This window comes from Neoarius graeffei, chromosome 14, assembly GCF_027579695.1.
Source record: "Neoarius graeffei isolate fNeoGra1 chromosome 14, fNeoGra1.pri, whole genome shotgun sequence".
Classification (NCBI taxonomy): Eukaryota; Metazoa; Chordata; class Actinopteri; order Siluriformes; family Ariidae; genus Neoarius; species Neoarius graeffei.
In genome coordinates this window covers 28,363,660-28,385,867 of record NC_083582.1, presented here as the reverse complement: position 1 = coordinate 28,385,867, position 22,208 = coordinate 28,363,660, and the positions used below count along the sequence as shown (strand labels likewise).

The window sequence follows — 22,208 nt, the reverse complement described above, 5'->3', positions numbered from 1 at the left end:
GTTTGAAGCTGGAGAGAAAGTATCCGGAGGACAAGGAAGAGTTGATGAGGGAGGTGATAAATGGGAGGATGTCAGGAGTGATGGTCTGGAGGACAGATGACGGGATATGGTCAAGAGCACAGGTGGTTGGATGTTGAGAGAACAGGAGTTGGGACACATCTGAAGTGGAAAGAGAGGGGGGAAAAGCAGACAGCAAGGGGGAAGAGACAGGGGTGGGAAGGTGAGGTAGGCGTGGTGAAGAAGCTGTGGATGGCCATGATCATCTCTTCAAAAAAGACTGCCAAGTCCTCTGTGGTGATAGAAGACTGAGGTGCAGGAAAGTTGAGGAGAGAAGAGAAAACAGTTGATGAGGGTTGGAGATGGAGTGATAACTTTGGAGTGATAACTTCATCTTGGCTGATTTGAGTGAGGCTCAGAACTCAGCAAAGAGGGACTGGTAGTGGGCAAAGTCAGCAGGGGCCCTGGATTTTCTCCACTTCCTCTCTGCTGCACGAAGAGAGATTCTGTAGGAACGAAGTGTTTTGGACAATTGCTGTCCTGAATCATGAAATCAATTCAATCTTGAGAGCTGCAACACTGATGATGAGCACTGTCCTTTTGAACTTCGACTCGATCCAGCCGAAGATCAACTAGAATAAGTGTAAATATTTCTTCTATTTCTTATGAGCATATTGGTTGATATGCGTGCGGTGTAGTGCATAATCTTTGCATGCTTCTTGAGTATTGAGGTATTTCACCTGACGTCACAGGGTCACGTGACGCCCGGTGTCCACCATTTTGGACGGCAAGCTAGCTAATGTCAACAACAGTAGCTGGTATGTTACTGTAGCAATATTTACGTTCAGTCATTTGGATGACTGTTAAAACCTTTCAGTCTCAAGTTTTTCCTTTACTGGATTTACTAGTTTACTGAGCTAGCGCGCGCTGGCTCCCGGCTTGGCCGGCTAGCGCGCGATGGCTCCTGGCTTGGCCGGCGAGCGCGCGATGGCTCCCGGCTTGGCCGGCGAGCGCGCGATGGCTCCCGGCTTGGCCGGCGAGCGCGCGATGGCTCCCGGCTTGGCCGGCGAGCGCGCGATGGCTCCCGGCTTGGCCGGCGAGCGCGCGATGGCTCCCGGCTTGGCCGGCGAGCGCGCGATGGCTCCCGGCTTGGCCGGCGAGCGCGCGATGGCTCCCGGCTTGGCCGAGTGCGCGATGGCTCCCGGCTTGGCCGAGCGCGCTAGCTCAGTAAACTAGTAAATCCAGTAAAGGAAAAACTTGAGACTGAAAGGTTTTAACAGTCATCCAAATGACTGAACGTAAATATTGCTACAGTAACATACCAGCTACTATGTTGTTGACATTAGCTAGTGCTAACAGCTAGTTGCTAATACACTGCTACAACTACACTGACCCTAATAATACAGTTCTTGGTCATTGCCTGGTAACAGCAAATTTATAACGGGCCATGTCTCAACAGACTAAGAAGTTATTTCAATGACATTTAATAACATTTTGTTTATCCTGAGGACCGAAAGTAAATGAAAATGTGAACAAACCTTAGCTGTAATCAGATGGCGACCACCGGCTCCAGGGACGACCCGCTGATGTAGGCATGTTACCCAGCCTGACACAAAATATTTGTAGGCATCCAAACTCGTATACGCTTTCAGATCAATACCTGTGTATGGCGATGGGTTTTTAACGACATAGGTATACAGATCATGTGGGCCGAAGTCAGGTAAAGACGAGGGCTTCGTGTACTTCCGTACGTCAGTGAACAATCCTGGTGGAAGCAGGTAAACGTCGTTCTCTAAGCCTGCTAACCTCAATTTTTGCAAATACCTCTCCCTCTGCTCGCCCTGTAAATGCCCTACGTCGCTGGATAGTGAAGGTGTTTTCTGCATCTCGCTCCTTTTTCTTTTATGTTTTTCGTTTGTCGCCTTCCTCGCATTCAAACTGATTCGAGCCGTGCCGTCCAAAATGGCAGCATCACATGACTTGGTCACGTGAGTGAAATACCTCAATACAGTATAAAACATGCACCGCCACTTGTTTGCTCTTTTCTTCGGCTCTTTCTGGCACTCTAATGATTTTGGCATGCTCTAATGTTGTCAATTTCAACAAATCTAACTAGTATTTTCAGTCATATGACTTTTTTGTATTCAACACAAGTTCAGCTACAATAATATCTATGTAGTATGCACATCATGATTGTACTTTTAAAAAAAAAAAGATAATGATGTTAGGCTCCAGCTTGCCTGCAACTCTCTAGGACAAGATAAGCGGCTACAGATAATGGATGGATGGATAATGATGTAAGTTTTAGAACTGTGTTGGAATTTATGAAAAAACATTACCTTACTTATTGTGTCAAACCGTTTTGATCACCTGACCTGATGGAATTAAGAGTTGGCAGTGGGAGGGGTATTCACTCTTCTCATTGAATGGAATTTTTTACTCTTCTCATTGAATATCCCTCCCACTGCCAACCCTTTATCCCCAAACAATAGGACATACATTTTTTGAAGGCCAGTTAATTGTCCAGATCAATGGAGCAGATTTAAGTTTTTGTGCTTGATGCATTTCTAAGACTGAACAGAATCACCTCAAGTGACCAAAACGGTTCGTCACAATGGGTAAGGTCATGTTTTTTTCACACATTCCAAAAACTGCTTTTTACAACATCTTCATTTGTTATTTTTTTAAAAGTACAATCATGACATACATACTACATGTATATTATTGTAACTGAACTTGTGCTGAATACAAAAGTCATATGACTTTGAAAATACTGCTTAGATTTGTTGAAATTGATAGCGTGCCAGAAAATACCCTCAGAACCCAGAGGGTTAAACTCACCTTTACGTCCTTCACTATGGAGGGCACCTGAGAACTCAGGCAGGTCTAATCCCCTTAACTGCTCTTAATATGCTGTTTTATTTTAATTTTCATCCATTTATTTTACTCAATTTTATACAACCCCGATTCCAAAAAAGTTGGGACAAAGTACAAATTGTAAATAAAAACGGAATGCAATGATGTGAAAGTTTCAAAATTCCATATTTTATTCAGAATAGAACATAGATGACATATCAAATGTTTAAACTGAGAAAATGTATCATTTAAAGAGAAAAATTAGGTGACTTTAAATTTCATGACAACAACACATCTCAAAAAAGTTGGGACAAGGCCATGTGTACCACTGTGAGACATCCCCTTTTCTCTTTACAACAGTCTGTAAATGTCTGGGGACTGAGGAGACAAGTTGCTCAAGTTTAGGGATAGGAATGTGTGGCAGCGGGGGCGTGGTCAAGCGCCGGTCTGTGACAGGAGGGTGGAGTCAGGGAAGGTAAGTGGCAGAATCACTTCACCTGAGAGCAATTAACCTGTGTTTGTGTGTCTTCCCAGTGACCGCGCCCTATATGAGGAGGGAGAGTGAGAGCGGAGGTAGCTCATCCCTGAACCAGACGCCGGTTGTGTGTGCCTGTCTGTCTGTTTGAATGAATTATTGTTTAGCTGAAAAGTCTAGCAATAAAATGCTATTTTGGAACCTGGTCTCTGTCCTGCCGTCCTCTGTGCTCCACCCACACATAGGGAGTCCTACAGAATGTTAACCCATTCTTGTCTAATGTAGGATTCTAGTTGCTCAACTGTCTTAGGTCTTTTTAGTCGTATCTTCCATTTTATGATGCGCCAAATGTTTTCTATGGGTGAAAGATCTGGACTGCAGGCTGGCCAGTTCAGTACCCGGACCCTTCTTCTATGCAGCCATGATGCTGTAATTGATGCAGTATGTGGTTTGGCATTGTCATGTTGGAAAATGCAAGGTCTTCCCTGAAAGAGACGTCATCTGGATGGGAGCATATGTTGCTCTGGAACCTGGATATACCTTTCAGCATTGATGGTGTCTTTCCAGATGTGTAAGCTGCCCATGCCACACGCATTAATGCAACCCCATACCATCAGAGATGCAGGCTTCTGAACTGAGCACCGATAACAACTTGGGTCGTCCTTCTCCTTTTTAGTCCGAATGACACGGCGTCCCTGATTTCCATAAAGAACTTCAAATTTTGATTCGTCTGACCACAGAACAGTTTTCCACTTTGCCACAGTCCATTTTAAATGAGCCTTGGCCCAGAGAAGATGTCTGCGCTTCTGGATCATGTTTACATACGGCTTCTTCTTTGAACTATAGAGTTTTAGCTGGCAACGGTGGATGGCACGGTGAATTGTGTTCACAGATAATGTTCTCTGGAAATATTCCTGAGCCCATTTTGTGATTTCCAATACAGAAGCATGCCTGTATGTGATGCAGTGCCGTCTAAGGGCCCGAAGATCATGGGCACCCAGTATGGTTTTCCGGCCTTGACCCTTATGCACAGAGATTCTTCCAGATTCTCTGAATCTTTTGATGATATTATGCACTGTAGATGACGATATGTTCAAACTCTTTGCAGTTTTACACTGTCGAACTCTTTTCTGATATTGCTCCACTATTTGTTGGCGCAGCATTAGGGGGATTGGTGATCCTCTTCCCATCTTTACTTCTGAGAGCCGCTGCCACTCCAAGATGCTCTTTTTATACCCAGTCATGTTAATGACCTATTGCCAATTGACCTAATGAGTTGCAATCTGGTCCTCCAGCTGTTCCTTTTTTGTACCTTTAACTTTTCCAGCCTCTTATTGCCCCTGTCCCAACTTTTTTGAGATGTGTTGCTGTCATGAAATTTCAAATGAGCCAATATTTGGCATGAAATTTCAAAATGTCTCACTTTCTACATTTGATATGTTGTCTATGTTCTATTGTGAATACAATATCAGTTTTTGAGATTTGTAAATTATTGCATTCTGTTTTTATTTACAATTTGTACTTTGTCCCAACTTTTTTGGAATCGGGGTTGTATATCTTTTACTACTTACACTTAAAAGTTCCCCTTCCATGGTGTTTTAATGTAATTTTAATTGTTATTAATGCTACACTGATAAGACTTGCTGGCCAGATGTTTTATTCCAGGTTTTCTTTTATTTGTAAAATGTATTGAGACCATGCTGCATGGTGATTCTGCACTTTAAATAAATAAACTGACTTAATCCTTTAAGCCATTTTTGAAATACAAGAGCTCTCAAATACATTTTGAATTTCAGGTCCTGTGACAAATCCATTCAGATCAGCAGGTAATTACAATTATAGTCAAGCAGGTGATTAAAAATGCATGAATTGAAGCAGAATTGCAAGTGGAATGCTACAGTTTTAGCTTGTGGACCCAAACTGTTTGTTCCCTGCTCTTTAATACTCTACATATGCAAAGCTCAGATTATTTTCACACAACAGGTTATCAAAATCATCAGTTAAAGATCTTTTGACCTCCTGGGATCTTTGACCTTTAATGAAGTTTTACTGATTTATTTCTAGTCCAAAGCAAAGGTGATGAAGAAACAACTGCCTTAAGCCTAAATTTTTTTTAAGAACACATCAAAAACAGCCTTTTATTCAGGAACAGGTCAAATCAAACATTGCTTACTGTCAAAGTGATGCTCTATCACTCTGAGGGACAGCTGAGCTTCAAATCCTGACCTGAGTGCATCAAGTCATATCTAAAGTATGCGCCAATTTGTGTAGAAATAAACATATTTGATAAAGCTTATTTGAATAAATAATAGAGAGCTAGATGAGAGACAGTCAATTAGGTTAGTTTACATTTATAGCAAAGTTCACGCCATTTATGCTCCCTGAATATTTATCACGAGAGATGTGAAGCAAACAGATCAGCCTCAGTGACATTAAATGTCAGGTGCTTCATATGAAAGCTGGAGTTTGTTATTGAATTTTACACGCACATTTTTTCCCCCTCTCACCAGTCCAGTTTAGACTATTCATAAGTAACATGCAGTTCTGAAATACACACACACACACACACACACAGCTCTAAAAATACAAAATCTCTTCTGTTAAATGAGGTAACACTTGTTATTTATTGTGATGTTGGAGAAAATGCAATGTGCTAAGTGGATTTTAAAACTTTTTTTTTTTTTTAAATCCGCATTTTAAAGAACTGAAAGAAACAAAGAAAAAGAAAAAAATAGGAAGGGTCACAGATCAAAAGATCAGACTTACCAGGAATGTTGTGTATGGTTATCGCCAAGATTAACAGCACTATCCGTCTCCAGCTACTTGCTGATGGACAAATTACTTCCTGTGGTCTAGCGCCCACTTCCTTCTCTTCTGCTACTTGACCAGACTGGGTTGCTTTTCTTCTATAGTGAACTTCTCCATTCTCTATTTTATCTGTAAGAGAAACATAAACCTAACATCAGTGTAGCTCTGGGGAAATGCTTCCTGCTTTGATTCTTCAATGGATTAAAATCAGTCTTTGTGTGAAGTCAATCATTAAAGAAATAAATGAAGTGAAATCACAATGCAGCCTTAGCACGTTTTTCAAATTAGTCACTTCAGCATGTGTTTGCTTTTTTTTTCCCTGTTACAGCCCAGTCTAGGGTCAGGCTATAATATAAAAGGGACTACAACAAAGTACCTGTGCCTGCCCTCCTAGTTCCCAGAACTCCACAAACAGAGATTACCACCATAGTTGGGTTTATTTACAGCAGGCGAGGGGGATAACTAGCCTGGCTAACACGACTTCAAAGCTCTACGAGCTATTGGTCTGGCCAAGATATTAAGCCCAACCGTTTCCCAGAGCCCGTGGTTGACCCGCCTCCCTGAAATGCCTCAGTTTGCTACTGGTCGAAGCCAGAAAAGGCTGTGACGAAGCTTAAACCAATCACATCACTCTTTCCTCTGACATATGCGACGCGACGGGGCTAACTGGTAGATTAAACTCTGACCGAAGCCGGTCAGGAGCAAGGCGAAAACGTCCTTCCTTTCAATAAATACCTCCAGGGCTGCTCTTTGCTCCGTTTTCAATGAGAACTTTCCGTTGAATGCTTTCAATACAGCATCTATGCGTAATAGATGCGGAAGCGTAAATGAAGTGCTTCCGGCATAGATTCTGTAAACAATCTATGGTTTCCGGTCGCAGTTCTACTACATCAGTGCCTTGAACACGCCTCTACCCAGGGCTGTTGGAGATGCTCAAAGTTGATTGGTTCCCGATTTTTCGGGAGCTTGGAAGAGCTGTAGATAGCTTGCCTGGCCAGACTAAGCTCGCGACAGGCCCTCTGTTAGGGTTTTGCTGGGATTCGAACCTGGTTCGTTGGTGTGATAATCCAGCAAACCCCCACTAGGCCACCAGGGGGATGACTCAAATGCAGAGGCGTGAGGCGGAAGTAGAAAAATAATCAAAAGGTTTATTTAAACTATATACACTATATACAGGGCAAAACAAAAGACAAAAAAAACAAAAACAAAGAGTATAATCCAAAAGAAAAGCAAAGTGCAAAAATTCAAAAGCTAAGAAGATCAAAAAACACAGTACAAAGGAAACTGGAGATAAACATAACAGCACAAAGACTCCGTGACAAGAGGACTGAACTCAGGGGTATAAATAGACAAACTAATTAAGGACACAGGTGAAGATAATTAGGCAATTAACACAAACACAAAACACAGGAACAGTGGCGGCCTCTAGAGGCCAAAATAAACACGACATGAAAAGGAAATAACAGCGGCCTCTAGAGGCCAAAACAGTCCTAGTCCTAACAGGACCCCCCCCTCTAGGAGCGTCTCCTGACGTTCCCAGGGCGATCCGGATGGGCCGAATGGAAGTCCCGACATAGTTCTTTATCAAGGACATCCCGAGCAGGAACCCAGCAGCGCTCCTCAGGACCATAGCCCTCCCAGTCCACCAGATACTGCAACCCGCCGCGGACCCGGCGGGAGTCAAGCAGGCGATTCACAGTGAACACAGTCTGCCCCTGGAAGATGCGGGGGGGTGGGGGGTTCCTAGGGGCAGGGGCATACGTAGACGTCAGTACGGGCTGTAACAGGGAAACATGGAAAGTGGGGTTGATCCTCAGAGTCCGGGGCAACTGGAGCCGGTAGGAGACAGGGTTCACCCTGCGCACCACCTTGAAGGGGCCAATGTAGCGAGGAGCAAGCTTGCGGTTCTCCACCCGCAGTGGAAGGTCCTTAGTGGACAGCCAAACACGCTGCCCAGGGCGGAAAGCGTGTGCAGGTCTTCTATGGCGGTTGGCCTGAGTCTGGTTGGTTCTGGAGGTCTGTATGAGGGTCTTCCTGACCTTGCTCCAGGTCTTGCGACACCGTCTCACATATTGGTTGACCGAGGGCACCCCCGCGTCCTCCTCCTGGTCCGGGAACAGAGGTGGCTGGAACCCGAATTGGCACTGGAATGGCGACAGCTTGGTGGCCGATGACTGCAGGGTGTTGTGGGCGTACTCCGCCCATGGCAGCCAGGTGCTCCACGATGTCGGGTTATCCATAGCCAGGCCTCGCAGGGTGGTTTCCAGGTCCTGGTTGAGCCTCTCCGTCTGACCATTGGACTGTGGGTGAAACCCAGAGGAGAGGCTGGCAGTGGCTCCGATGACCTTGCAGAACCCGTGCCACACTCGGGAGGAGAACTGGGGCCCTCGGTCTGAGACGATGTCCTGTGGAAGACCAAAGACTCGGAAGACATGATTAAACAAAAGTTTCGCAGTTTCAAGAGCAGAGGGGAGTTTGCACAGTGGTATGAAGCGGCAGGCCTTGGAGAATCTGTCAACTAAGACCAAAATGACCGTGTTACCTTGTGACTCAGGGAGACCCGTGATAAAGTCGACTGCCACGTGGGACCAGGGACGCCGGGGAATGGTCAGAGGATGCAGGAGACCCTGGGGACGCTGTCGTGGGTTCTTGGTTCTGGTGCAAACCTCACAGGACAGGACAAATGACCTTACTTCCTTCTCCATGTTAGGCCACCAGAAGTGTCTTTTCAGGAAGTCCAGGGTCCTCCGAGCTCCCGGGTGGGCGGTGAGAGGGGAAGAGTGACCCCACTGGAGAACCTTGGCCCGGGCTTGATGTGGGACGTACAAGAGGCCTGGTGGCCCCGTCCCAGGACCGGGGTCCTGGCGTTGGGCTCGTCGGACAGCCTCCTCAATACCCCAGCGGACAGGGGCCACAATCCGGGACACAGGGATAATAGGCCCGACTTCATTCTCCCTGTTAGTGGCAGAGAACAGTCTGGACAGTGCGTCAGGTTTGGTGTTCTTGGAGCCGGGGCGGTATGAGAGGGTGAAGTCAAACCGACTGAAAAACAGGGCCCACCTAGCCTGTCGAGGGTTCAGTCTCTTGGCTTGCTGGAGGTACTCCAGGTTCTTGTGGTCAGTCCAAACCAGGAATGGATGTTGTGCTCCCTCCAGCCAGTGCCTCCACTCCTCAAGGGCCAGTTTGACCGCTAGCAGTTCTCGATCCCCCACATCGTACCGGGACTCAGCAGGACTCAGGCGGTGGGAGAAGTAAGCGCAGGGGTGCAGCTTTCCTTCCGAACGTTGAGAGAGCACCGCGCCGACACCACTGTCCGAGGCGTCCACCTCCACGATGAATGGTTGGGAGGTGTCCGGGAGAACCAGAATGGGTGCCGTGCAGAAGCGGTCCTTGAGGTCTTTGAACGCCTTTTCTGCCTGAGGAGACCAGCCATAAGATCCACCTGTCCCTTTGGTGAGGTCTGACATGGGTGCTGCCACAGAACTGAAGTTCCTGATGAACTTGCGGTAGAAGTTAGCGAATCCTAAGAACCGCTGAACCTCCTTAACGGACTTGGGAGTAGGCCAATCCCGGACGGCCAGGGTCTTGGCTGGGTCCATTTGGAGTTGGCCTGTCCGTACAATAAATCCCAGAAAGGAGACCTCGGGAACATGAAATTCGCATTTCTGGGCCTTGGCGAACAGATTGTTCTGTAGCAGCCTCTGGAGAACCTGGCGGACATGGTGGCGGTGCTCCTGCACGGTCTTGGAAAAGATAAGGATGTCGTCGAGGTAGACAAAAACGTATAGGTTAATCATGTCCCTTAAGACGTCGTTGATTAGGGCCTGAAAAACAGCTGGTGCGTTGGTGAGTCCGAAGGGCATCACCTGGTATTCGTAGTGCCCAGACGGGGTGTTAAAGGCAGTCTTCCACTCGTCTCCCTGTCGGATACGGATGAGGTGGTATGCGTTCCGTAGGTCCAACTTGGTGAAGACGGTGGCGCCTTGGAGCAGGTCGAAAGCTGTGGACATCAGCGGAAGGGGATATCGGTTGCGCACAGTGATCTTATTCAGGCCCCTGTAATCAATACATGGTCGGAGCCCCCCATCCTTCTTGCCGACAAAGAAGAAGCCGGCTCCAGCAGGTGAAGTGGAGGGTCGAATAAACCCAGAGACCAGGGCATCTTTGAGGTATTCCTCCATGGCCTTGCGTTCTGGCTGAGAGAGGGAAAACAGTCTGCCACGAGGAGGGGTAGTCCCAGGGAGCAAGTCGATGGCACAGTCGTAGGCCCGGTGCGGAGGAAGAACGGCGGCCCTGCTCTTGCTGAATACCTCCTTGAGATCCCAGTACTCTGTGGGAACTTGAGATAACTCGGTGAGATCAGGGGGCTCGGCAGGAGACACAGGAGAGCTAGAGAGCAGACAAGAGGCATGGCATGCAGGGCCCCATTCCACAACCTGGCTTGTTACCCAGTCTATGCGAGGGTTGTGGCGAGTAAGCCAAGGAAGGCCTAGAATAACTGGGAACTCAGGTGAAGGAATCAGGTGCAGGGATATTTCTTCCTTGTGACCTTGAGACTGGAGGAAAACTGGAGAAGTAACTTGGGTGACTCTTCCATCACCTAACGCTTGGCCATCGAGGGCAGACACAGACAGTGGGACTTCAAGAGGTGCAGTCGGAATATTGATGCTTTGGGCGAAGTGAATATCCATAAAGTTCCCAGCCGCCCCTGAGTCTATCAAAGCTTGACAAGAGTGGACAGACTCACCCCAGGAGATGGAGACCGGGATGTAGATTCCTTGGCCAGGGAGTCCGGGAGAGAGGGTAGGCCCCGTCACAACCCTCCCTCGGCTGGACGGGGCGGTCCTTTTCCCAAGAGTTCGGGACATGATGCTCGGAAGTGACCAGGCTTGCCACAGTAGATGCAGCACTTGTCCCTCCTTCTGCGCTCCCTCTCAGATGCGGAGAGGCGAGTACGACCCACTTGCATGGGTTCTGGACAGTCACTGAAGGAGGTAGACGGTCTCCAGGTAGAGGTAGGGAGGCTGGGGGGGCTCAAGGCTTGGTGGCGTTCTCTCATCCTGTTGTCCAGACGAATAGCATGTGAGATGAGGGTTTCGAGGTCACTTGGGCATCCAATAGAGGCCAGACCGTCCTTGATGGGGTCAGACAGACCATGGTGGAAGGCTGACACCAGGGCAGTCTCGTTCCATCCACTTACTGCTGCGAGTGTTCGGAACGAGATGGCGTAATCTGCGACGCTTCCTCCTTGCCGGATGGACATGAGCTTTCGGGCTGCGTCGGTACTGATGTCTGCCTGATCGAAGACCCGAAGCATCTCTTCAGAAAACAGCTGGAAATCAAAGCACTCAGGTCCCTGTCTTTGCCAGATAGCAGTAGCCCAGGCTCGCGCCTTACCAGCTAATAAGGTGATCACAAAGGCAATCTTGCGGCGATCCGTAGTGTAGGTGGTAGGCTGAAGCTCAAAGGTGAGTTGACACTGGGCAAGGAACTCTCGGCACTCACTGTGCTTGCCGTCATACCTCTGTGGTGCAGGAAGGCTGGGTTCGCGAGGTGAAGAAGGCAGCATTGCAGGAGGCACTGGAGCAGGAGTGGGAGCTGGATCAGGAGCAGGAACTGGATCAGGAGCAGGAGATGCAGGCAGAGATGTCAGCTGTGCCAGGGTTTTCCCAATTTGCTGAAGCAGTTCCTCGTGGCGAGCGAGGGCCTCACGTTGGCTGGTGAGCGTACGTCCATGAGCGTCCATGGTCGCTCCGAAGCGTGTCAAAGCTGCCATAATTCCCTGAAGGTTGGCCGGGTAGACAGTTGAAGCAGCCTCTGCTGAGTCGGTCATGACGGAGTCTTTCTGTTAGGGTTTTGCTGGGATTCGAACCTGGTTCGTTGGTGTGATAATCCAGCAAACCCCCACTAGGCCACCAGGGGGATGACTCAAATGCAGAGGCGTGAGGCGGAAGTAGAAAAATAATCAAAAGGTTTATTTAAACTATATACACTATATACAGGGCAAAACAAAAGACAAAAAAAACAAAAACAAAGAGTATAATCCAAAAGAAAAGCAAAGTGCAAAAATTCAAAAGCTAAGAAGATCAAAAAACACAGTACAAAGGAAACTGGAGATAAACATAACAGCACAAAGACTCCGTGACAAGAGGACTGAACTCAGGGGTATAAATAGACAAACTAATTAAGGACACAGGTGAAGATAATTAGGCAATTAACACAAACACAAAACACAGGAACAGTGGCGGCCTCTAGAGGCCAAAATAAACACGACATGAAAAGGAAATAACAGCGGCCTCTAGAGGCCAAAACAGTCCTAGTCCTAACACCCTCGTGTTGCGTCACGCTTAGGATGGGCGGGCCCAGGCTAGGGGATAACATACAGTAGGCGAGAGGAGGACAGACAATAATAAAAGCCATCAAACTTCAATTGTAAGGTGCTCCCTTCCCTATTTACAAAAAAAAAAAGACAGCAACTTCCCTCACTCCTAACTAACAAAACAAGACAAAATATTAAAGAAAAAGGTATTTTCTCTCCTTACTTACAATAATGTCTATGATCCGTAGGTTGGTTTAGGAATTTCACCGCACTTCAATTTACAGTGATTGCGACACACTCTAGCCACCAAACAACAGTTAGTTACAAGCGAGTCAACACCATCTATCAACTGAAGTGCACATGATCAGGACACTGAACGAAGGTCTGGGAACACGGAATGTGCTAGACACCATAATACAGCAAAGTGCCCCCCAAATTCCTGTCTCAGTCCTGGTTGTATGGGCGGATCCACCTGCTGGCAGCCTGACGTCAGCCTCATCTCATCTCATCTCATCTCATCTCATCTCATCTCATCTCATCTCATCTCATCTCATCTCATGAGCTCTAGCCGCTTTATCCTGTTCTACAGGGTCGCAGGCAAACTGGAGCCTATCCCAGCTGACTACGGACGAAAGGTGGGGTACACCCTGGACAAGTCGCCAGGTCATCACAGAGCTGACACATAGACACAGATATATTCACACTCACATTCACACCTACGGTCAATTTAGAGTCACCAGTTAACCTAACCTGCATGTCTTTGGACTGTGGGGGAAAACCGAGCACCTGGAGGAAACCCACGCGGACACGGGGAGAACATGCAAACTCCGCACAGAAAGGCCCTCGTTGGCCACGTGGCTTGAACCCGGACCTTCTTGCTGTGAGGCAACAGCGCTAATCACTACACCACCGTGCCGCCCACATCAGCCTGTAACTACTAAAAAACAACACACCCCAAACACCTACAAAAATGGACAGCAGCCAGTCCCACAGCCAACATACAAAATAAAAGCATTATGGCCCCTAGGGTCATAAAACCACTTCAGTCATTTCACCTTGAAAGATTAATAAACATTAAGCCTTTCTTCACCACTTCAAGATTCAATATAGCTTTATTGAACACTATCAACTCATTCCAGCTTCCACAGTTACTACAAACACTCTCTCCTCCCTGTCTCCATCCCCCTACTTGTCCCCTCCCTGTCCCTTGTTCTCCTGCATGATTATTTCAAATCCATGGAAAACACTGTTTCCCCCTCAGGTTACACATTGATCATGTCGGTAAAGTATTTAATTAAATCCTCATTTTTATAATTAATTAATCAGTGAAGAATAAAGAATTAGAAGGACTTAATTATATAGCTACGGTCTTTGCAATACATCACTAATGCAGGCTAATCAAGTACATAATCATTTAACGTTATTAAGTCGTGACAAGAAAGAAAGAAGGCAACCTTTTGCAGAGGTTTCATGCTTTACACATTATTTTTTCCCTAATTAGATATTATATACCAATAAGAATAAATGGCTAACGAACATGAATAGTGTGTGCACTACAAAATGTCCAAGGTGTTCTTAAAAAATAACTACAGAAACACTTATTAGTTTAAAAATTGCTACTACTACTACTACTAATAATAATAATAATAATAATACATTGTAATAAATAAGAATGTTTTTGTTGTTATTTTGATTGAAAACAAATTAGAGCTACACATGAAAGACATAAGAACAGTGATGTGAATTAAGTAAGAGGACCAAATTAAGAAAGAGGACCAACATGAAGACAGTACAGGGTGAGAAACAGGACATGTGCGAGTATAAAGAGGATGGTAAACTGTATTGTTTTAAGGCTGTCATCCTCCACTCAGGTCTGTTGATGGTGGAGTGGCAAGACATTTTATGTTCCAGGGTGCCTTCATGCTTGTGTTCTCTTCTGGCTCTCCCTTTTAGCTACACTATCATGGCTAGACCTACCAGAGTCCCTGCTCAATCTTCTGCTGCTGTAGCACAAACTGCTGAAAAAGTTAATACTGGCTAAAACAGAAAGGTGTCAGCATTAACTTTTTCAGCTGTTTGTGTGACAGTAGTTCTTCTTTAGGATTGGACCATATAAGCTAGTCTTCAACACCCATTACCCTGTTGCCGGTACACTGGGTGTCCTTCCTTGGACCACTTTTGGTAGGTACTAACCACTGCATACCGGGAACACCCCACAAGATCAGGGTTCCCGCTGACGCTCGTCATGCTTGTCACTGACAAACATCAGTGACAAAGAGAAAATTACTAGCAGTCGTCACAGTGATGAATGTATTTGTCATCTTTATCATAACTCATATTTTAAAGAAATCCCTCCACAAATCCCTCCGTTTGCCGAAATCCAACCCCAGTGAAGAGACGGCAGGAAGCCAGAGTGTAAACAATGAGTACGTGTTTGTGAACAATAAAAATCGACTACATAATGACCAAATGCCAGAGGTGGAAAGTAACGAATTACATTACTCGCGTTACTGTACTTGAGTAGCTTTTTTGTGTACTTATACTTTTTCAAGTAATTTTTAAAGAGTGTACTTTTACTTAAGTATGTTTTCTTTTAAGTAATGTACTTCAGTACATTTTACATCACAACCGTTACTGAGTAAAAAAAATAAATAAATAAAAAATAAAAAAAGGCTAAAACGGAGAAGGGGAAATGCGTTCTGGAAATGAATCACGGGAAGGACAGTTGTCGCGCGCGCGAGTCTCACACAGACGATGGCGGACATGCACCGGCGCTTTGGGGGGGGGGGGCTTCAGGGGGCTCACGCCCCTGGGCCACAGCCAATCAGGGGCCTTGTAATATTAATAAAATAATAAACTGTCGGAATCGTGGGCCTACATTAATGTACGGATGGAAATAAGGTTAGAAATAAATGAGCGCACAGTAGCCTGCTGTAAGAGACATGGTGGATGTGGTTCGCGAAACGAACACCCACAACTGTACCAGAATAAAATGTAACAAAATGTAACGTCATGCACGAAAGCGCGCCAAAGACTGCAGACTACTGAGACACAAATTTAGAGGCTTTGAAAGATGAAGCGTTCACATGTTAGCGGGGCGCATAAAAGGAAAAAAAGAGAGAGATGCAGGTAATGATAGAATCGTTGCCTAAAGTCACAGACTTTTTTAAGGTAAGGATCACCAATCTGTTCAGAATCTCAGCTATTTATCAGTTATCAGCCTACCAGCAGCTAGGCTATGTGCAGCTAGGCTAGATATGCTATGATCTGTCCAACAGTAAAATAAATCAGTTTTGATTTGAATACGTGTCGTGTGATTTGAGTTATAATCCTGTTAGTATAATAGCATATTTCGATGGGGATAATAAAATGTCTAAAACGGCATCTACTGAAGAAACTGATGAAAAGATTGTAGCCTATAATGTTCACAGTTCGGGCAGCAGACAGAGTAAGCATACTGAGGGGAAGAGCAGTACAAAGCTAGCGCATATCCACATTTCTCGCTAGCTGTGTTGGGTGTGTTGTTAACCCGTGTGGATTTAAGTGAAATACTTGAGAAGTTCTGTGGTCAAGACAACGTTTTAAGGTAAGGACACTTGATTATTAATGTTTGCCCGCCGTGGCTTGTTGTTGACGAAAGGCCCACATGATTTTGCCTTATGCAGCTACTGCTAGCGTCATGCTTTGAACTAGGTTAAGCTCATTTGCGCTAAAGGATGGGTTTATTGAAGGACTTTGATGTAGCTAGTTTCTTTTTTAAAAATCGTATGCTCAAAACAGTATGCCCGTGTTCATCATGTTTAACTTTTTTCTTGATGGAGTGCGTGAAATAAGGCTGTGCGATGTCCCCTTAATTGGCATCGACGATGTTTACAGTGCAAACATCGTGATGGACGATCATATCGTGGGCGGGGGGGGGGGGGGGGGATTTTAATACCACATTATTAAATATATTATTATTATTATTATTATTAAAAGTATTAGATACTCATCCGAGGCTTTGGCACGTTAAGAAAAAAAAGCGCTAGGTGATGTGGAATATTTGGCCTTGATAACGGATATGTGGTCCAGCTGCAACATGATGCCCTATATGTCAGCTACCGTACATTATGTGGACCGAGAGTGGGCAATGCAGTCCAAATGCCTGCAGACGAGTTTCATGCCAGAGACACATTCAGCGGACAATTTAGAAGACGCATTGCGCGAGACACTTGCCGAATGGAAAATAGAGGAGAAAAAGATCGCCTGTATAACAACGGGGCGAATATTGTCACAGCCATCAGGCAATTGAAATGGCCGTGGTTAAGTTGTTTTGGGCACAATTTGAACCTGGCCATAACCAACTCGCTTGCGCAACAGAGGGCCAGTACAGACCGAGCGTTTGGAGTTTGCCGAGCAGTCAACACTGCGTTTGCGCACAGCTGGCTCCGGAGAAATGAGCTGCGCAAAGCGCAGGTGGAAATGAACCTCCCCGAGCACTCACTGATCAAGGTAAGATATTAATCTGCTCTAACAATGAAAGACTAGTATTCAAACTATGAGAAGAAACTACACTTAAGCTATTACTCATTGTTTATTTACACCATATCAATTGAAGATGCGTTTCGGCCTTTAGTGCGCACTTGAACGCGCTAATTTTTCCAATTTATTAGTGTTTGAATTATTGCACCAGCTTTTAAAATCATGATTTAATATTTTTTTTTTTTTACTGTCTTTACATTTGTCAGAATCACCTTCATTCTTCCATTTGGTTTGACATTATGGCTTAGAGTGGACCATTTTGAGTCTGAAAGTAGGCCTATTTACCAGATTAAAGTTGACTTCTGCCGAAGTTTGCGCTTCACTGCCGTTTGATAAGGTGCAATATTTCCCGACTGTTAATAGTGGCTATTTGTTTGAACAACATGACAAATTTTACATTAAAAGTATAGTGTAGGCTAAAAAATGAAGTCAAAATTTATTATTAGTAGCATACTGTATTTGTGTAACCACATGTTATGTTCACTAGCACGTCCCTGCACCATAGCCTACGTGAACAAGTGGTAATAGGATATTACTTTATAATGATTTATATAATTATGTATTTATAATATGTTATATATTTATATATTAAACAAAACTAACTCACTAAACTAACAAAAAACTAACTTTTTAGGTTAAATAGGCCCAGATGATACCGTATATGCATGATTATGACAGGAGGGGGCGTGGTATCACGATGGTGGCTCTCCATCGTGATGGATGACCACCATCGTCGATGGACGATGGCATCGTCTATCGGCACAGCCCTAGCGTGAAATATTGTTGCAAGTGGTATTTTGATGCAGTCATGTCAAAAAGGCAGTTGAATGCATGGTCTCATTCAAGGAGAAGGAAGACTTGCATGATGCTTGAACATAGATCGGTAAAATAGACCCTAGTAGGACTTGGTTTCGTGTATTTCAGTCTGTAGAGTTATGAGTTTGGCCGCTGTCCATGGTGTTTACGTTTCATGTGGCCACCGAGCCAAGTACCTTGACTTGCAGTGAATGTTTGTTTTCATGCCGCCGAGCTATTTTTATGTATTTTATTTTTTAAAAGGACTTGTCTGTAGGTGTGTGTGTTTTCATGCCGCCGAGCTATTTTTATGTATTTTATTTTTTAAAAGGACTTGTCTGTAGGTGTGTGTGTTTTATGTTTACAACACATAGGTCTACATTATAGCGCACGCAGGCTTGTGTGGTTATCTCTGGCCATGCCCCTGCGTGAAAGTTACGCAGTATCACTGTCCTGTCCGTGGTAATAATCAGAACCGGCTCTGTAATGATCATGCGCACGTTCTTCTCTCCCTCTGTGGTCGGATGTGTTGAGCGATGTGAGCGTGGGCCTTGCGCAGCTACGCTGAGCCAAATGTAACCTATCGTAGGCTTCTAGGCTAATTACGCACTTACACTGTAAATGCTTGACATGTATTGCAAATAAAATAAGAGTGTTTTCCTGGCCAACGGTAAAGGTAGGGTTGACAGGTAGCCTATGAGGGGCCTAGCCCCTGGGCCACGGGTGTTGATAAAGCGCCCCTGCGGACATGGAGGAGACCGAGGAACCTGTGGTGGACGACCCTGCAGAAAACGCAATTTCTTCCAGTAATGAAGTGCACCCCTGGCCCTACATACGTGATCACTTCAGCTTCGTAGAGAAAAGGGGTGACCGTTTCATTATGCAATGCAGATTATGTGTGCCCAAGAAGACAACCATTGCGGCATACAAAAATTCGACGTCTAATCTGCGCAAGCATGTTGAGGTAAGTATTGTCATTGGCATCATAATCAGGGGCGCAGATAGAGGGTGGGACGGGTGGGATTCGTCCCACCCAGATTTAAATTCACCTCGTTTGGTCCCCCCCCACTTATAGGGAGGAAGAAACGTCTATGCTGTCTTTCTTTGCATAAGGCAAACCTCACGGAAAAATCAAAAGACTAATTACCATTCGGTTTATTGAGGTGCACAGCAGTGTATACATAGTTGCAACAACTCATATAAAACAAAACAAAGACTGATATTCGGTTGGTTGAGCTGCACAGACTGCACAGGTTGCGAGCTCGAGCTTGGTTGCTATGGTTACCCACAACAAGTTTGACAGGCATATCGGGGTTGGGGTTGGTTTGCTGGCAGCTTTGTCCCCCCCAGTTCAAAAAACGTATCTGCGCCCCTGATCATAATGTTTCCTTTCCATAGTAAAACCGACAATAGGCTGGTTATATTCCAAAAATAGTGGATGGCATTGCTAATGTTGAAGTAGCAACCTGTTGGTACTGTAACATAACGGTAACTAGTCTGTTATTCGGTTGGCTAATCATGCAAGCAAGTTAGCTCGCCAACCTGACGTGATCAGTCCTCCTACCATTCTACATCCAACAGGCCAGAAAGGAATACTAAGCAAAACAAATAATGTTTGAATTGAATTGTTCAATAACACACAGTGCACACAGGCAAGCTACGAGATTTCGGTGCAACATTTCACTTTCATATTTCGTGTACAATGCTTTGTGTGTGGTCAGGGCGATGTAAACGACATGACTGTGTGTATTGACCTTTTTTGTTTGTCTCAGTTTTAATGCAGCATTATCCTAAGCATTCAATTTGATACACTTCCTTTAAATAAAACATCTGGGTTGAGATGTACATATATACTTGTTTCCTCTTCTTTTTCATTTTTGCACAACACAATGGAGGCAGAAAACACCCATTGTTAAAAGTAACGTTTTACTTTTACTCAAAGTACATTTTAAATGATCTACTTTTTACTTTTACTTGAGTAGATTTTTTGTCTGGTAACTTTACTTGTACTTAAGTAAAATTTCATCAGAGTAACAGTACTTGTACTTGAGTATAATATTTTAGTACTCTTTCCACCTCTGCCAAATGCCAATGGGTGCCAAGCTTTTGACCAATCACAGCGCGTCTTAATCGGCCTGGTGTGGTGGTGTAATTATCTCTGCGTGAAACAAACAATGGCGCAGTCTAAGCTGTTAAAGTTTTTTTGGGCTTCTTCAAGATGATTTAAGGGCCGAAACAGCCATAGGGGAGACACACTCAGAGTCCCAACCGTCCCCAAGCACATCGGAGAATGTCAGTAATACAGGGATCGATTTAACAAAAAAAAAAGCAAGCCAAAGTGAAAGTGCTGTCAGCCGGCAAGCAACTGGAGGGCTCTGTTTCGGGCTGTGTGGTGTGTTGAGTTCCTGTGGCTAACTAATATATTATGAAAAATGCAGGGTCATTCTGTGTTCGGTTCATAAATTGATAGGAAAATCGGATTCCTTCCCTGTTGGTTGTTCTCTTCTTGACTCTGTTCAATTGTAAGTCAAGTTTTTTGTTGAAGTAAAGGCAAAAGGGAGTCCTAATACCTCTTTTGAATAATTCAATGCTAAAATAACCTTCATTAAGCTCAAACTAAAGAGGTTTATTTTAGTTTGATGGTGCACAGGGCGCCCAAAATCAAGTTTTTCTTATTTGAGGCTGGAGTGGAGCCCAAATTTTATATGGAATGGTACAAATATTTGAATTGTGCCAAGGGTTTTTTTTTTTTTTTGGTATTAAGTCAATAACTTAGAAAAAATACAGATTAAAAAAAAGTTAAGAATACTTATTTGACTTTACTTTTCAATGAAAAAAGGGGAGAATATTTTTCAAGGAAAAAAGTGGAGAATGTTTTTCAGAACCCAAGATGTCATTTTGGAGATGCGCAGATCCAGTCATCTAGCCATCACAATCTGGCACTTGTCAAAGTCACTCAGATCCTTACGCTTGCCTAGTTTTCCTGCTTCCAGCACATCAACTTCAATAACTCACTTGCTGCCTAATATATCCCACCCCTTGACAGGTGCCACTGTAGTGAGATATCTCTCTCTCTCTCTCTCTCTCTCTCTCTCTCTCTTTAGTGCTCTGCCTAAAGAGTTCTGACATCAATCAGAGCTTCTACGGAAGAATTACAGTAGTGATTTATTATAGAGGTTTTCTCCTTTCAACCTTTCACACCAATAGACAATTTAGAGTAGCCAGTTAACCTAACCACATGTCTTTGGACTGTGGGGGAAACCAGAGTACCCAGAGGAAACCCACACAGACACGGGGAGAACATGCAAACTCCGCACAGAAAGGCCCCCCTGTTGGCCGCTGGGTTCGAATCCAGAACCTTCTTGCTGTGAGGCGACAGTGCTAACCACTGTACCACCTTGTAATGAGATATTCAGCAGTATTCTTTTCACCTGTCAGTGGTTATAATGTGATGGCTAATGTTATATATATTGCAAGACTTTACTTAAATTTTATTTATACACTATGAAAACATATTGCTGCGCTGCCAGAAAATGATAAACGGAACGGTATCATGTTAGAACGTTAAAAGTAGATTGTTATGAGATGTTTTCCAAGTTATAACAAGATATTTCCACATTATTATGACATAAAAACTTTTCATGTTCTGTAAACGTTTCAGTAGACCAAATCAAACGAAAGATTTGAACCAAATTAACTAAAGATCCTTAATGCTGATTTTCTTCTGACTGACGTCAGCTGATTTACATTTAGTAACACCCACAATAGTCCATAAAAGGCAAAGCTCATAGAAAGCTTTCAGTAATGTAGCTCAGTGACTGCAGCATTACAACTACCGTCTCCCCCCCCGACAGACACACACACACACACGCACACACTTCCTCCATTTATAGAAGGCAGGAATTATTTTGTCGTAATTAAATGGACAGTATTATTGGTCTACATTTATGGATTTGATTGGATTTCATTCCCATGAATTGAGTTAAAAGAGTTTTCATTAAAAACCGTGTGCATGTTTAATATATTAAATATTTAAATTTGGCACCTATGAAGTGCAGTAAGCAAAGTATTACCAATTATTTGATTTGAAGCTGACAAGTCAAGGTGTGTGTTAATGAGACTCCTGATATGCTGATTTACACAAACTCAAGAGCTCCCACAGATTGTGACTGATTTTCCGAACTAGCATTTCATGAACATCACATTTGTTGTGTAAATGTTCTTGCAAATAAGTGCCAAATCCATTTGTATCCAGCTTGATTAATGAGGCTCAATCTGTGAGTGGAAATGTGTGTAAGCACCTGATCCACCGTGACCCTGACCAGGTGAAGGATACAGGGGTTACTGAATGAATTAATGAATGGAAGCTGATGTGTGTTTATGACAGTTTCCTCCCAATCAACAATAACACATACCACATAGTTTAAGGCCACCTCT

The 22,208-nt window shown here is 44.5% G+C and overlaps 1 protein-coding gene across 4 annotated transcripts in view; it reads right to left on the bottom strand.

Moving 5' to 3' along the window:
* The window catches only part of LOC132898099 (zinc transporter ZIP11-like), a 365,574-nt gene that overhangs the window by 91,271 nt on the left and 252,095 nt on the right, over positions 1-22,208 (bottom strand). For all 4 annotated transcript variants that reach the window (XM_060939490.1, XM_060939491.1, XM_060939489.1 and 1 more), the window contains exon 6: positions 6,095-6,265. In XM_060939490.1, coding sequence (XP_060795473.1) covers positions 6,095-6,265 — 171 coding nt within the window. The remainder of the gene's footprint in view (positions 1-6,094; positions 6,266-22,208) is intronic.